This window comes from Sorex araneus, chromosome X, assembly GCF_027595985.1.
Source record: "Sorex araneus isolate mSorAra2 chromosome X, mSorAra2.pri, whole genome shotgun sequence".
In the NCBI taxonomy this organism is placed as follows: Eukaryota; Metazoa; Chordata; class Mammalia; order Eulipotyphla; family Soricidae; genus Sorex; species Sorex araneus.
In genome coordinates, this window is record NC_073313.1 from 333900051 (window position 1) to 333915429 (window position 15379).

General features: G+C 39.1%; 1 protein-coding gene across 16 annotated transcripts in view; it reads left to right on the top strand.

The window, feature by feature from the left end:
- Positions 1 to 15379, top strand: part of DYSF (dysferlin) — a 214406-nt gene that overhangs the window by 170109 nt on the left and 28918 nt on the right. For all 16 annotated transcript variants that reach the window (XM_055122406.1, XM_004609122.2, XM_055122407.1 and 13 more), the window contains one exon: positions 10323 to 10421. In XM_055122406.1, the coding sequence (XP_054978381.1) occupies positions 10323 to 10421 (99 nt within the window). The remainder of the gene's footprint in view (positions 1 to 10322; positions 10422 to 15379) is intronic.

A 15379-nucleotide genomic window follows, 5' to 3' on the forward strand; every position in this document is an offset into this window, starting at 1 on the left:
CTTGTGTGGTTTGGGGGGAGGATGAGAGAGGTTTAGTATGCACGGGGCCAGGTGGGTTTCAGGCAGAGGTATTTGCATGTTGCGGGTTTGAGTGAACGCTTATATATTACATTGGAGTATTTAATTAGTGTGTGTATGAAGAAATTTCTCGGCTTTTAGACCTCAGGACATTAAGTAAAGCGTTACGGGGATTTTTATTATTCTTATGCAGATATTGAGCTAGGGGGCAGCCATATTGGGGATCTAATTGATGGTGTTGGTCACATCAATACGGATATTTATCCTGGCAAACTTGATCTGCCACAAAGTATCCTCCCAGATGTCAACTTGGAGTCTCACAATAGCCCCAGAATTGGGTTGTTAGGTTATTTCTATCTTGGGTGATAATTGATAGATATGCTGAGAGAAACGATCTATAACACAGTGTAGGAAGGCTACCTCGGAGCTAACACAGACCATGAAGAGGCTGTTTAAAAGAATTTAATGATGAACTTGATTTTTTTCAGAAGTGGAGGTATGAGTGACCCAGGGTTTAACGTGATAGCCTTAGTGGTGAGTGACTCCAATGGAAGTGGCCATGCTGGGAAGACAGTGCGGTGCTGTCCTGCCCCACCCTCTACTCCTTCCTCGCGCCACAGAAGGCGGCCTCCAAATTAGTGATGTCAGTTTGCCCACTGAATGAAAATAGGAGATTAAATGTTCGGAATGTGCCGTGCTGATTTGGGTCTTCGGAGGGATTAGGGTGCCATTAGACTGGATCAAGCCTGGAGAAGCATGCCTTTGTTCCGTGCCTTTGGTTGCTCAGGGATTGAATGTTGGCTATTAGCTGAAATTGGAGAGGCCGCCAGTTCGTGCCTTGATCAGACTTACTTGCTTGACTGGCTGGACAATGAAGGGCCTTGAACTCTGGGCCTTGGGAAATAAAGTTTTCGTGGCCAGACCTCTTTCTAAAGCCTAAGATGACACTTCTCAACAATCATGCCTTTTGCATTTGTTTCTTGTCCTTGCCTCAGCTCAAGGCTGGATAATTAGCTCTGGCAAAATGAGGTCAAGAACCCAGCCAGAGTGAACACACAGAGGTCCAGTTCCTTTAGACCTCTGGAATCTGGAATCTTACTTACATGGGGCGGTGGGGTGGGGGAGGGTGTCTTTGACACATCTGTGTTAAGACATAGAATAGCTGGCCTACTTGAGGGGGGCTTGTGCTATTTTATTCTTGGGCTTCCCAGGGGGATGCAGGAACAAGTGAGCTTAAAAGAAGTCAGATTAGCAAAACAGCAAAAATTATATTTTCAGATCATATCTGAGTATATGGAAAATATACCTTATTTTTTTTTCTAGAATCCAACTTAATTATTCTTTTGAGCCCACATTATTCTTGATAGCAGAAAACTTTGGGATTCTTCAGAAGTTTATTTTAAGGCTTAGTCAATTTGAGAGTCCCCCCTCATCTTCACCCCATGGGAGGTGGTAGAATTATGCATTGGGCTTCCAGAATGTTCAGAGACAGAAGCTCCAGAAGAGGCTCCTCTGTTCATTGGTCTGTGTCTGTTCAGGATTTTCAGATCCTCTAATTTCTGGGCACACGTCAACTCTCCCTTAGCTGATGATCTATCCTTTCTAGGGCATCTGGTAGAGCTGGCAGCTCTCCCAGTACACTGGAGTCTGCAGGAACTCCCGTAGCACTCCCCCAGCTCTCTCTCTCCCATGCCACCATGCAGCTACCTCTGTCTAGAGTTCCATGCTTTAGTTCTGGCAATTTCTTTAGTGACTGCAGCTTCCTTAAACCCCAGTCATGGAGGGGAATCTTGAAGCTAGTGTGTTGGGGGAACCTTCTTAGAAACCACTGCATATCTATACTTGTGGCTTCCTCTTCTCTTCTCCATCTGTGTTTCCTCTGATAGGGTGGGGAAACTGACTGGACAAAACTTCCTCTCAAGCTGATAGTTTTAATGGTTCTTTACCTCCTTCTGGAAATATCAAAGCAAAGATTCCCCCTGCTTGGCTGTTTAGGTGTTCATATAGCTACCAAGGAGTACCAGTGTGTGCCAAGCCACACTTTAAGTTCGCGATATGGTGTTAGAAGAATACCGATCTTGGCCTTCATGGGGTAGAAGTCCCTGTAAACAAATTTCTAGATAATTTGTATGGACTATTTAGAGGTGATAAGTGCTAAGAAGAAAAAAAGGAAGGAAAGGGGATTATGAATTGTTGGAAGTGGGTATCCTGATTTAAAGTGTAGAGAAGAATGTGGATAAAGAAGATTGCATTTGGATCAAGATTTTCAGGAGATGAAATGGCTCAGGGATCTATTGGTGGATTAGGGTTCTGGCTATGGGAAGAGCATGAGGAAGGACGGCCAGTTCAAGGACCTGGGAGCCATTCTGCAGTAGAATGAGTGAGGAAGAGAGTGGCAGTGCAGCAAAGCAAAAAGGTGCGAGCCATAAAGGCTTCAACTTCTTTTTGTTGTAGGGATTCAGCTTCATTATAAGTGACCTAGTAAATCTTTTGAGGGATTTGCACCATTGGGTGACATATTCTGTTGCATGTGGCTCTTGTTTTTTGAATAAATTTGAGACAAGGATAATGCAGGAAGACAATTAGACACTTAGTCCAATAATCAGGTGTAGGATGGTGGGAATTGGTCTCAGGAGTTGGTATCAGGGGAGAAGTAGCTGATAGGAATGGGGTTGGGTTGGTCAGAACACAATGGAGCAAGAGTTTTTTAGTGTGTGTGTGTGGGGGGAGGGTGAGCAAGAAATCATAATATATCAGTGATGACTGCCCTGCAAGTATACAGTCTGTCCAGAGGGAGGTGGTTAGACGAGATTGGCATGTGAGGTACAGGAAGGAAAGGGGGGCACCAGTCAGTGTTCAGCTCCCTGCTGGTGCTCCTGGGGTCAGAGTGGGTGCTGGGCTGCATCCCTACCAGCCACTTGGCACTGCCTGGACCTTGGAACATTAAGAAAATTGTAGCAAAGTGGGGCTCTGGGTGGGTGGAGAAGCTGGGCAAGGTAAGGTTTAGGTCCTTTCTGGTGATCTTATAAGATATTTAACTTCCCAAACCCCATTTCTGTCAGTGCTCTGGGGACCTTCCACCACCAGGAATTGAGCCCTGGCCTTCTGCATACAAACCAGGCGCTCCAGACCTCTGAGCTATCTCCCTGCCCCCTTGACTTATTTCTTAAAAGTAAATACTTGTGATTGCTGCTTTTGTTCCTTTGTTAGGGATTAGATATTGACATTTATTCATTTTTTTCTTATTTTAGCAACTTTATTAAGATAATCTAAGGGTTGGGAGATAACTCAAGGGGCTGAGTCTGTGCTTTCATGCCAGAAGCCTGGGTTCCATCCTCAGCCCTGCCTGGTTCCCTGAGCACTTCTGGGAGTGACACTCAAGCACAGAGCCCCTGAGCACCACTGGTGGGCCCCCCAAACCAAAATAAAAAGATACATCTACATAAGTAGAAGTTCCTGTTTTAAGTATGCAAGGCCGTTTTTTTGCTTTATTAAATTGTGCAACCATCACCATAATCAATTTTAGAATATTTTCATCTCTCCAAACCCAAGCCCTGTAACCAAAGAACAGTCATCCCCTACTTCCTTCCAACCGCTCCCAGCCCAGGGCAACCACTAATCCACTTTTTGTCTCAATAACTTTGCCTATTCTGTACATTTTATATAAATGGAATCATACAAGATGTGGTCTTTTGTGATTAACTTCTTTAACTTTGTATAATGTTTTCAAGGTTCATTTATTGTTAGCATGCATCAATACCTCCTTGCTTTTTATGCTCAAGGAATATTCCACTGGATGAATGCATCACATTTTCTTTTTCTATTATCAGTTGAGGGACACTTGGGTTGTTTCTCCTTCTAGACTATTATGTATGTTGATGCTATGAACAATCATTACAAGTTTTTATGTGAACTTGTTTTCATTTCTCTTGGGTATAGAACTAGGACTGGAATTGCTGGCTCATTGCTAATTCTCTGTTTTAGCCTTTTGAGGAATTGCAACACCGTTTTCCAAAGTGACTGCATCATTTTACATTCCTACCAGCTTTGTACCAGGTTTCCAATTTCTCAACATCTTTACCAGCACTTGTTATTATCGACCTTTTTGATTATAGGCGTCTTGGTGGGTGTGAAGAGCTCTCTCATTGTGGTCTTGACATGCATTTTTTGATGACTAATGATGTTCAGCATCTTTTCATGTGATTTCACAACTTCTTATAGTTGACATTTGTTTCCAGGTCTTGGACTGTATTTAATACTGCAACAATCATAGGTGTACATACATCTTCTCAAGTTAATGTTTTCATGTTCTTGGAATCAATGGCAAGGAGTAGAACTGCTGAGTGATGTGGGAGTTCCGTTTTAGATTTCTTGAAGGATCTTCATATTGTTTATATGCCTGAAAGTTTAGCTCCATATTCTCAATTCTCTTCAATGGATCTGAACATTTGCTTTAATTCCAGTACCACACTGTTTTGACTATTATAGTTTTATAGTATAGGTTAAAAGTCAGGGTATGCCAAGCCTCCCATCCTCTTTTTCCTCAGAATTGCTTTTGGCTATTTGAGTTTTTGATTCCATACTGATTTGAGCAACACTTTTTCTAATCTTTGAAAAATGCCTTTAGAATTTTTATAGGAATTCCATTGTTATATTATGGCTATTTTGACAATGTTATTTTTTCCAATCCATGAACATAGAATATTTTTCCATTTCTTTGTGTCCTTCTCTATTTATTTTAATAGTGACTTACCGTTTTTGTTGTATATGTCTTTCAGAGTCTTTGCTGAATTGGCACTATTTTGGGAAATTTTGAAAATATTTGAAAAATTTTAAAAAATATTTTTCTTCTGATTTATTGCTTAGATATAGACACATGGCCAATTTTTGTATGCTGATTTTATGCTTTATATATTGGCTTATTGTTCCTCCGTTTTTATTTTATTGTTCAAATTTTTGTTATTAAATCACCATGAGATATACAGTTCCAAAGTTGTTTATGGATTGAGTTTAGTTATACAATGTTCCAACACCCATCTCTTCACCAGTGGACATTTTCCTGCTATCAGTGTCTGTAGTTTTCCTCCCATCCGCATTGCCCCACCTCCAAAGCCTGTCTTTATGGTAAACATTTTTCTTCTCTCTCCCTCTCTAGGGTTTTTTGTTTGTTTGTTTGTTTCAGATCTCTTATGTATATTATCATGTCATCTGCAAATAGTGAGAGTTTAACTTCTACTTTTCCAATTTGGGTATTTTTGATTTGTTTTTTCTTCTTTAATTACTGCAGTTAGGAGTTTCTCTTTGTCATTGAACTATGTAAGTTCTATGCATATTTTGATTACAACCCCCCTACCAGATATATAATTTACAAATACTTTCTCCTCTTTGTGAATTATCTTTTTACTTTCTTGGTGCTGTCTTATGAAGCATCCTGATTTTTTGTTTATTTTAAATTCATCTATTTAACAATTCTGTAAGGAATATGTGCATGCAAGAAAAAACTAGAATGTCTTGAGTGGCACACAACAGTAAAATAAATGAACAAAACATTTACAATCTTATCATTCAGATATAATTTCTGTGAACATTTGATATTTAATAAAATGTCCTTTTATTAAAGTGCAATCACAGCATATAATTTGTTTTATAATTTATAATTTGTTTTAAACTTTGTCCATTTTATAAATCTTTTGTAAATTTATAACCTTTTATACATTTCATCAATTGTAAATAGCATTCTATGTTAACAAAACGTATTTCATCATCTCATCAAAATATATAGCATCATTATTTTTTTTTGGTTGTAGAACTTGTAATCATATGGCTATATAATTTACCCAAATAACTTCTTATTGTAGGATAACTTGAATTGTTTCCAGTTTTCACTATAATAAATGAAGTTAAGTCTTTATGCATATCTATGATTACTTTCTTTGGACAAATTTCTAAAACAGGATTGATGGGACATTTTTAAGGCTGTGGAAGCCAAATTGCCTTTTGGAAAGATTATAGCCAGCTACACTCCTGCTGGCAGTTTGTGAGAGAGCCAGCCTTTGGGCCAAGAAGCTAACCGATCCACACAAAAGAAACAGTACTGAGATGAGTGAAAGCAGGAAACACTTCCATGTGTTTGTGTCTAAGGCATTATTTGAAGTACTTTAGACATGAAGACTGACTTACCCCTCACAATAACCTTATTAAATTAGTATTACTATTTTTTCCATTTTACAGATAAGATAATTGAGGCACAAAGAAGTAAAGTAGTTGTTCAAGGTTGTAACACTAGAATGGCAGGATTTTAACCCTGCTAGTTAGGCTTCCAAGTCCTGGCTCTCAACTGCCCTGATTTACTGCTTCTTTATAACCATATCACATAAAACATATTGGCGGAGACAACCATATCTACAAAAATTCAGAAGGGAGAAAGTCTGGTATTATTAAACACAATGCTAGCGAGTGCTTGAACATATCCTTTAAGAATATTTAGGAAAGCTTCCTTTTGTTCTAAATTCATTGAGAGTTTGATTTAGAAAGAATGAAAATTTAAATCACCCCTTTCTCCTTTTATGCATGCTGCAGATTGCTTGGCAAACTTTTCCCTTCAGAATTACATAGTGATATTTTAAGTTTGGGGAATGTGAGGAAGGTCTCTGAAGCAACTACTCAATGCTATTATAAAGCAACCACAGACAACAGTCAAGTCACAAAGTTAGGGAGCTAGCCAGCAGACCAGAGTTTGCAGATTTCTGTTACAGATGATCATTTGGGTTTTCTTTCCATACTATTGGTATGGAGATTAATCTGTGTTTCTGCTAGGCTTTATAAGATGAAGGGGAAACTTTCGGCTATGCTATGAAACAAAGAATGATTTTCTCATTGGAAGACTGGTAGAACTATCCTCCAAAGAAACCTTTTTGTTTTTCTGAAGGTCTTTCTTTGAGATTGATACCACTTTCTGAGCTATTTATTGTTCCACATTTTGTATTACTTTTTATTAAATTTTGGCAGTTAATATTTTTCAAGAATATTTTAGCTTATCCAGATTTTTTAAGGTCTTGGTAATGATTTGGGCATAGTAAATCTTATTTTTTTTCTTCCTATAATAGCCTTTTATTTGCTCTGTCTTCTCTCTAATGGTATATTCACATGAGATTTGATAACTGTTCACTTCATGGGCCTTTTGAAACTCCTTCAGTGTTAAGTTATCAATTATAATATTCTCTTCCTTCCTTCTGAATTTAATTTATACTTATTATTTCACAATTTTGTACTCCCTTCTTTTCTCGATCTGTTGAGATGTTTTCTTCAGCTATCATTTTATTTATTTTATTTTTTCTTAAACAAAAACCATTAAGACTAAATTCTCCTTTGAGTTCAATCTTAGCTACAGTTCACAAATTTGGGATTATGGTCGGCATTTTCTAAGTATCTGTGATCTTAGCTTAGATACTGTGTGGTTTAAAAACCATCCTGGAGGCTTTTAAATGTGATTTTAGGTTTTTAAAATGTTGGAAATTTTAATTTTAAGATTTCTCATTAGTTTCTAGCTTTATTGAAGTATGGTAGAAGAATGTAACTGATACAGATTTTATTTCTTAATAAAATATTTATTTTATTGATATTTGCTTTGTGGCTTATAATTTTTTCTCTGGTATTGGAACAGAAGGGATTGTTTTCTGTTTTTAGATTGCATAATGTTTATCTATTTAAACTGGCATTGTTAAATATTTTTTTTTTGCGCCACACCTGGCGATGCCCAGGGGTTACTCCTGGCTCTGCACTCAGGAATTTCTCCTGGTGGTGCTCAGGGGACCATATGGGATGCTGGGAATAGAACCCGGATCAGCTGCGTGCAAGGCAAACGCCCTACCCACTGTACTATCGCTCCAGCCTCTGGCATTGTTAATTTTTTAAATTTAGATCTCACCCACTTTTTAAAATCCATAATCTGCTCTGTGCTAGGAATTGAACCTGGGCCTTCTACATGCAAAGCACACTTCCCAACCACTGAACTATCTCTCAGGACCTAGATTTTTTATCCCATATGTTTAATTTTTTTAACACTTTTTTTCCCAGATGGAAAGAATCGTAACAATCTTACCTTAGCTGGTACATTTTAGTCATTTCATTGTACAAACACACTAGTTTGTACCTGGAGTCTGAGCCATAAACTCAGATTTTAAAATTATCTGAGCTGGGAAAGAAAACCCAAAATTTAGGAGGACCCAGATAGCTAGCTTGCACCCTATTCTGTCTGAACTGGTAGTGACATTGTTTCCGTGTGTGTGTGTGTGTGTGTGTGTGTGTGTGTGTGTGTGTGTGTGTGTGTGTGTGTGTGGTGAGGGGGAGATGAGTCTCTGCAGACTATCTCTCCGTACAATCTCTTTAAACTGAATCCATAAGGGCTGACGACCCTGTGAGTCTGACATGTATGTCTGCGTATGTCTATTCATCTGTACCATTTTTCAGTTGAACATAAAGCATCAGGACTGAAATCTGCCTTGTCCTGTGCTAGCTTTATTTTATTTTATTTTATTTCCCCAAAGACTGGTTATAAAACAGAAAACTCTGCTTCTTAGTATCTTAACCCACTGAACCTCTTTTCCTCTCTCTTGGCTCCAGAGGATTCTCCTGGTAAGTTGGTCAGATGACTCTCAAGGCTCAGCCTGCTTCCAGCACCCGATGCCCATGCTGAGTGACTGGGGACACGTTCTGGCCACAGCCAAAGTGTTGTGACATCACTTCCAGGGTGGTGCAGACTGAGAACCTTCCCTCTGTTCTCCCCTTCAGCCTGTTCATGTACTTTTTTTTTCAAATTAAATCATCGTGAGCTACAGTTACAAAGCTTTCATGTTTGAGTTTCAGTCATACAATGATCGAACACCCATTCCTTCACCAAGTGCACATTTCCCACCACCAATGTCCCCAGCACCCCCCCCCCCCTCACCCCCAATCCCATCCCTTCCCCTGCCTCTATGGCAGACAATTTCCCTCATACTCTCTCTCTACTTTTGGGAATTGTGGTTTGCAATACAGATACTGAGAGGCTATCACGTTTGGTCCTTTATCTACTTTCAGCACACATCTCCTATCTGGAACTATCCGAAGAGGTCCTTTCCAGTTTGTGCTCACCTTCATAAGCCAGAGCTCCAAAGACTGGGCTTAGGTCTGAAGAGAGCCACTTGCATTTCCAGACTCTTCATGATAGATGTTCAGCTCAGTTCATAGGTTTTTGAGCAGGCGCCTGGAGCTGTAGCTCACTGCTTTGTAGAGAGGAGAAAAGTGAGTCCCGTGTGGACTTTCCTGGCCCCATGCCCTGGCTCTTCCCTCTGAACTGGGCCAGCTTTAATGCTACCACAGACACAGACCAGTGCCCAGCCCTGATGGGCTTTGAAAAGGTTTGGGGAAGAGTAAGCATCCCACCCTCAGTAAACTTGCTGACTCCTGCTGGCATGTCCCCAGATGAGGAGCCTTCTAGAGCCAGCGGGTTCTGTAGACACCATGTGCAGGAGGAGTGAATGTTAGGGAGACCAGTGTGTTGCTGTCCACCTTCTTGACAATTCTGAGCCAGTGGAAAAAGGAAAGGGCTGCGAGTGGGTTTTCATAGACTTCTTTCTCCTCACTGCATTTTCGCCACTGAGCACAGTCTTTTTGAGTAAAGGATATTCAGAGTATCTGAAGTTTAGTGATTCTGCCTTGTTGGTCTTGGAGGAAGCTAAGTTCTGGTTCTGAAAGCTTATTATTATTATTATTATTATTAATTTTATTTACTATTTATTGCTGAGTTGGTGAAAGGAGGTTTAGGATAGCTCTTTGGGATTTGCATTTTCCTGCATTTTATTCATAAATAACACATTCTTTGGTGTCCCATTTCCCCCGTCTCTACCCGCCAAGTTACCCTATACATCTTCTGATTTTAGCTTCTGCTTGTCCTTGGAATGCAGAGGATGATTGTGGCCACTTCACAGGAAAGGAAGAGGGAGGCCCAGATTGCTTCACAGGATCACAGGATCGGGGCGGCGGGTGGGGGTTCAGGGTGAGAATACTGCTTCTCGATCCCAAGAGGACGTCACGTTTTTCTTTCTGTCTGTGCCATATTTGCCTCTGGAGAGGAGGAAGTCTTGGCTCTCTGCTTCCCTGAACCCACCCAATAGGACAGCTTGAAGTCCAGGCCAGATTTTGTTCGGTGTCTATTCCAGGAGGGCTTTGTTGTCAAGTGTTGTGTTTATAAGTATTGTCATTTCTCCAGGATTATCTGTGTACCGTGTTTATTATTTAAGTATAACCTTCTTTTTACCACTCAGGAGGAGGAGTTCATCGATTGGTGGAGTAAATTTTATGCCTCCATAGGCGAGAGGGAAAAGTGTGGCTCCTACTTGGAGAAAGACTATGACACACTAAAGGTGAGGCCTTATGTGCTTGCTTCAGTCTGACTGTCCCTGAGTACCTGAGACAGTGACAACATGGGGGTGACAACAGAGAATCTCTCTCTTGTTACCCGAGAGCTGTACGTCATTATGAACTAATTGAGATGAGAAATATTATGCATAGTTTAAAGCAAAAAGTCAGTTGCTCTGGTGGGCAGGACAGAAAATTATTTTTTGAAGAATGCTAAAAAATACTAAAGTAAGTATAAGTAAAAATGATGCCTGAGATTTGTTTTGAAATGCTATAAAATTGTAAAGAAAAAGGAAAAAGGGGTAAGGGTCCTCTGATAGATTTTCAAAATAGTAAAAATTCTTGAAATGGTAAATTATTGAAAATTCATAAAGCTTTGAGGTGGCTTATATTGGAGGGATTTGTTAGACTGTCCTGTCCCTTTTAAAGTGATTGAGCTCTCCACTAAGGTGTGTATGAAAAATAAAAGTTAGTTTTCGGGTGTATCTCTGATGTCCCCACCTTTATAACTAGAACACAATTATATAGCAAATGTAAAAGTATGTATGTTTTCATGGTACAGGGGTTAAGATGTTTGCCTTGCACGTGGCGGATAAAGCAGTGGGTGCTCTGGATGTCCATGTGATTCTGCTGGACACTCTGAGAGGATTTCACAAGCAGTGAGACCAGAGTCTCAGACTGGGGAAGCTTCCAGATGAGCTCTGCCCGGAGACCTGAAGGTGCAGGTTTAGGGCCACTGGCAGCAGCAGTCTTGCTGCAGGCAGAGGCCTCCTCAGGCAGCAAGTGCTCTGTGGACTGGATAGCAGGGTGTGTGAGTGTGGGCAGGGGAACAGGATTATTTGTGTACCATGAAGAAGGTCGGACACATTAGGTCTGGCATGTGGTACTGTGGCCTTGACCCAAAAATGAGAAAAATCAAGTATGAACGAGGACTGCCAGGGTGGCCCACGGCCCTGGCCCCTTTGCCGCTCTCTCAGATACCGGATGCTCAACTGGCACCCAGCCCTTCCTTCAGCTTGACCTCTCCAAGGAGCTCTCAGAGTATCCAAGGGAAAATGGGCTGTCCAAAAAAAAAAAATTGCATTCAACCTGTTTCGGGGGAGTGGGGGGAAGCAGACGGGAAGGAACGCTGGTCCTTTAGGGACAAGTAAATTAAAGAAAACAGTCACTACCACCAAGAGTCTTTGAAAAAATAGCCTGTAGCGTTATAGAGTATAAAATGAGGAGAGGGAGAGGGAGAGGGAGAAGGAAAGAAGGGAGGGAGAGAGAGAGAGAGAGAGTTTTGGACATCACTAGCTTAGAGGGAAAAACAGCTCATAGGGCAAAAGGTAGAAAACAGAAATACAGCAAGAAAGAATTTTAAAAATTGCAGGAAAACACGAAAGGAAAAGAATAAAAAAGAATTGTTTTCCTAATACATAAAAATAAATTAAGGGGCTGGAGCAATAGCACAGCGGGTAGGGCGTTTGCCTTGCACGCGGCCGACCCGGGTTCAATTCCCAGCATCCCATATGGTCCCCTGAGCACCGCCAGGGGTGACTCCTGAGTGCAGAGCCAGGAGTAACCCCTGTGCATCGCCCGGTGTGACCCAAAAACCAAAAATAAATAAATAAATAAATAAATTAAATTCCTCTTTCACATTCTAAGGTCTCTTCGACTGTATAAGTTCAGATTTACTATACCTTCTCTGAAAAATGTTTCCAAAATAAGTGCAACTTAGAATAGCTACTTTCATATTTTGACAAAAAAATATGGCAAATGCAAATAGAAGAAAAGCATACATAGAGTTTAAGGTAAAAAGGGAAAAATAGTATTTTATATTAATAAAAGATATGTTTCAATGAAAAACTGTTAAACCCTTATACATAGACCAGTAAATCGTATGTATTTAAATATTAATTGGGTAGGAATATATGAACCAATACCACATACAATAGAACAATTACATGCACAGCACACTGCACTGTTGTCCAGTTGTTCATCGATTTGCTCAAGCAGGAACCAGTAATGTCTCCATTGTGAGACTTGTGAGACTTGTTACTGTTTTTGTCATATCGAATACGCCACGGGTATCGAATACGCCAGGCTCTGCCATGCGGGTGGGATACTCTTGGTAGCTTGCCCAGCTCTCTGAGAGGGACGGAGGAATCGAACCTGGGTCGGCCGCATACAAGGCAAACGCCCCTACCCGCTGTGCTATCACTCCATTCCAAAAAATAGAATGTCTGTGTAATATGGTAAATTTCTCTAAGTTACATCAAAATCCATAACTTTTAAGCAGAGATTAAAAATAGGTAAAAAAAAACCTAGAGGCTATATTTTCCTAATGCTCAGAAAATACAAAATCTGATTGCATATTAGTTTAGTAATATGTTACCAAATGCAGAAATCATACAAGCTAGATTAAAATGTAATAAAATGAGAAATTAATAACAAACGTTTAAACAAAAAGTCCAACTACTTGGAAAATTTAAAAAGTATTTTATTGGGACTTCCAGTATGAACATGGCTACATAAGTCAGCATTTTCCCCCTTTTCGCCTGGAAATCATTCAAACCCACAAACTCCATTTTCAGTAAAAGTTGGAAACAAATAAAACCCGCAGACTCCAAAATACATGTAAGTGCTGTCCAAAGGCAACCGAGATTGGGTGGGATCCCACTTGACAGCAAATGAAGAGAAGATGCATAAAAATGATGAAAGGTCCTAGTGGTAGCAGATCTCTGAAAACTTCATAATCCTTAATGAAAGAATGCTGTTAATTATTGAAGGCAGGTTTTATATACATGGGGATTCACTTTCTATTCTTTCATATGTGTATAAGCTTGACATTTTCATTATACATAATTAAAAGTATAGTTCCTAAAATTAAAGTTCACCGTTAGCCAGTAAAGCCAGTAAAAAAAAAAATCACTACAATCATGGATTCAAGAACTTTGGAGATAGGTTTAAGCTGATGACAAAAGCCCTTAGGCCTGGCTCAAAAACAGAGAAGATAGGGCTACACACAAACAAAAAATCACACTCTAGAGTGGTATTTGCAGGAAGTAGTGCAGGTGGCCACAAGGGAAATAACCAGTTTGGGAAAAACCAAAACATTTAGAGACAATAAAGAAAAATAATTCAGCATTCATTCAAAACTATATAAAAAATAGAAGAAAAACTACAATTTAAATCTTACCAAAAGAAGACTCTATCTCCCCCCACCCCCAAAATATTTTGATGAGGAGCAGATGAGATGAGATATTTTGATGTGAATAATTAGAAATGGGACAGCCAGAAATGGCATAAACTGGTAGGTTTCAGAAAGATTAAAAAAAAAGGAAGAAATGGGAAGGTTGAAGAAGCATAGGGCAGAATGACTACACTGGGAAATAATAAGGACAGAAATGATCAAAATAAGCAAAATAAAATGGAAACAAAGAGTTGTAAAAGAATTAAGAGAAAACATCAGATACAACATTTGCATAATTAAAGTTTCTGAGCAAGCAGACCAAGACAATGACATCTAGATAAATAAATATAATAGTTTAGTAAAGCTTTCCAAAAATAAAATAATACTTGTGTGCAACATAAGATTGTAAAATAAGAATAAACTGGCAAATACTGACTACGTAATTAAGAGAAGAAGGTGGGGAAGAAGGAGCAGGGAAGAGAATCGTGAAGGTATAAGAAAGAGTTGTGAGCTTATTATTTTTTTCTGTAAAAGGAAAGATACTGTATTATACTTATTACAAAGTCCACTGTGCATCAGGAAAAATAGAGTCATATTGGTCAGCCCTGAGTCATCTCCAAGTGTATGTTATTGGACTTGAGAGATGAAGCAAAAATTTTTGGGAGCTGAGTAGTTGCACTTTCCCCTACAAAAAGCTCAGCCTCATTAAATATGGTAAATAAATCAAGGTACTTTCAATTTTTCCACAACTTCATTTCATGTCCAAAGATAGGGCCATTTCACCAAGGAATGAAAGGGCAGTGAGTGAGACCGAGTGCCACTCCAGAACTAAGGCTGTAGACACTCAAGTCTGCGTGTTCCTGAACTACCTCTGAGTAGGTAATAACCTACCATTACCCAGTTTGAGGGCAACTCAGGGATGAGCTCATCTGGAAGCTATCTCAACTGCATAACCAGGAAAACCATAAAGGACCTTCGACCTAAAATGAAAACAAATGACGAGGATAGGGTAGCAGGGTGGAATGTAAATACTCTAACATACTGAAAAAAAAATGTAGAAATGACAAAACATAAAATTAGGTGGAAAGGAATGAGAGGAGTGACAGAGCAAGGATACTTATTGTCACCACAACATTTCTCACCCCATAAAATGATATATTATTTAAAATTGGTAAATAAAATATGTATGTAAATAAATAAGTTAACAATAAAAAGGATCATATAAAATAAAACTGATAATGGAGGGGAAGAGAGGTAAAATTTGATTGTTCTATAATTGCTGTAGTAGGGAATTCGTGCATTCTATTTCATACATTCTAAGAACAAATATTATCATAAAAACATACTATTAGTGTATATCAACTTACGATAATATATACAGCATAAACTCAGGCTATCCTAGCTCTCAGGAGTACTTTACAAACATGCATAAACACACATACAAACATGCATGCGCACACAGAAAATTTACCATGAAGTAAACCTATGGAATAGAAAATGTAATATAAATATACTTAGACTATAAAAAAAGTAAAAACCAGACCGAATTATCTGTCATGATAATATTAGTCACATAAATAACTTACTCATCACACATTGTAAATCATATTGCAAATCAAAATATAACTCCATATTAAAATATTAACAAGGGCTGAACATAAGATACTGGGAAAATGTGTGCTAAGCATATGAAAATGAAAGAAAGCAGAAGCTACAACCTTAATATTAGATGCTATTTAGCTCTCCCAAATTAAATAAGAAAAAGAATGACACTTTATAAAGCCAAAT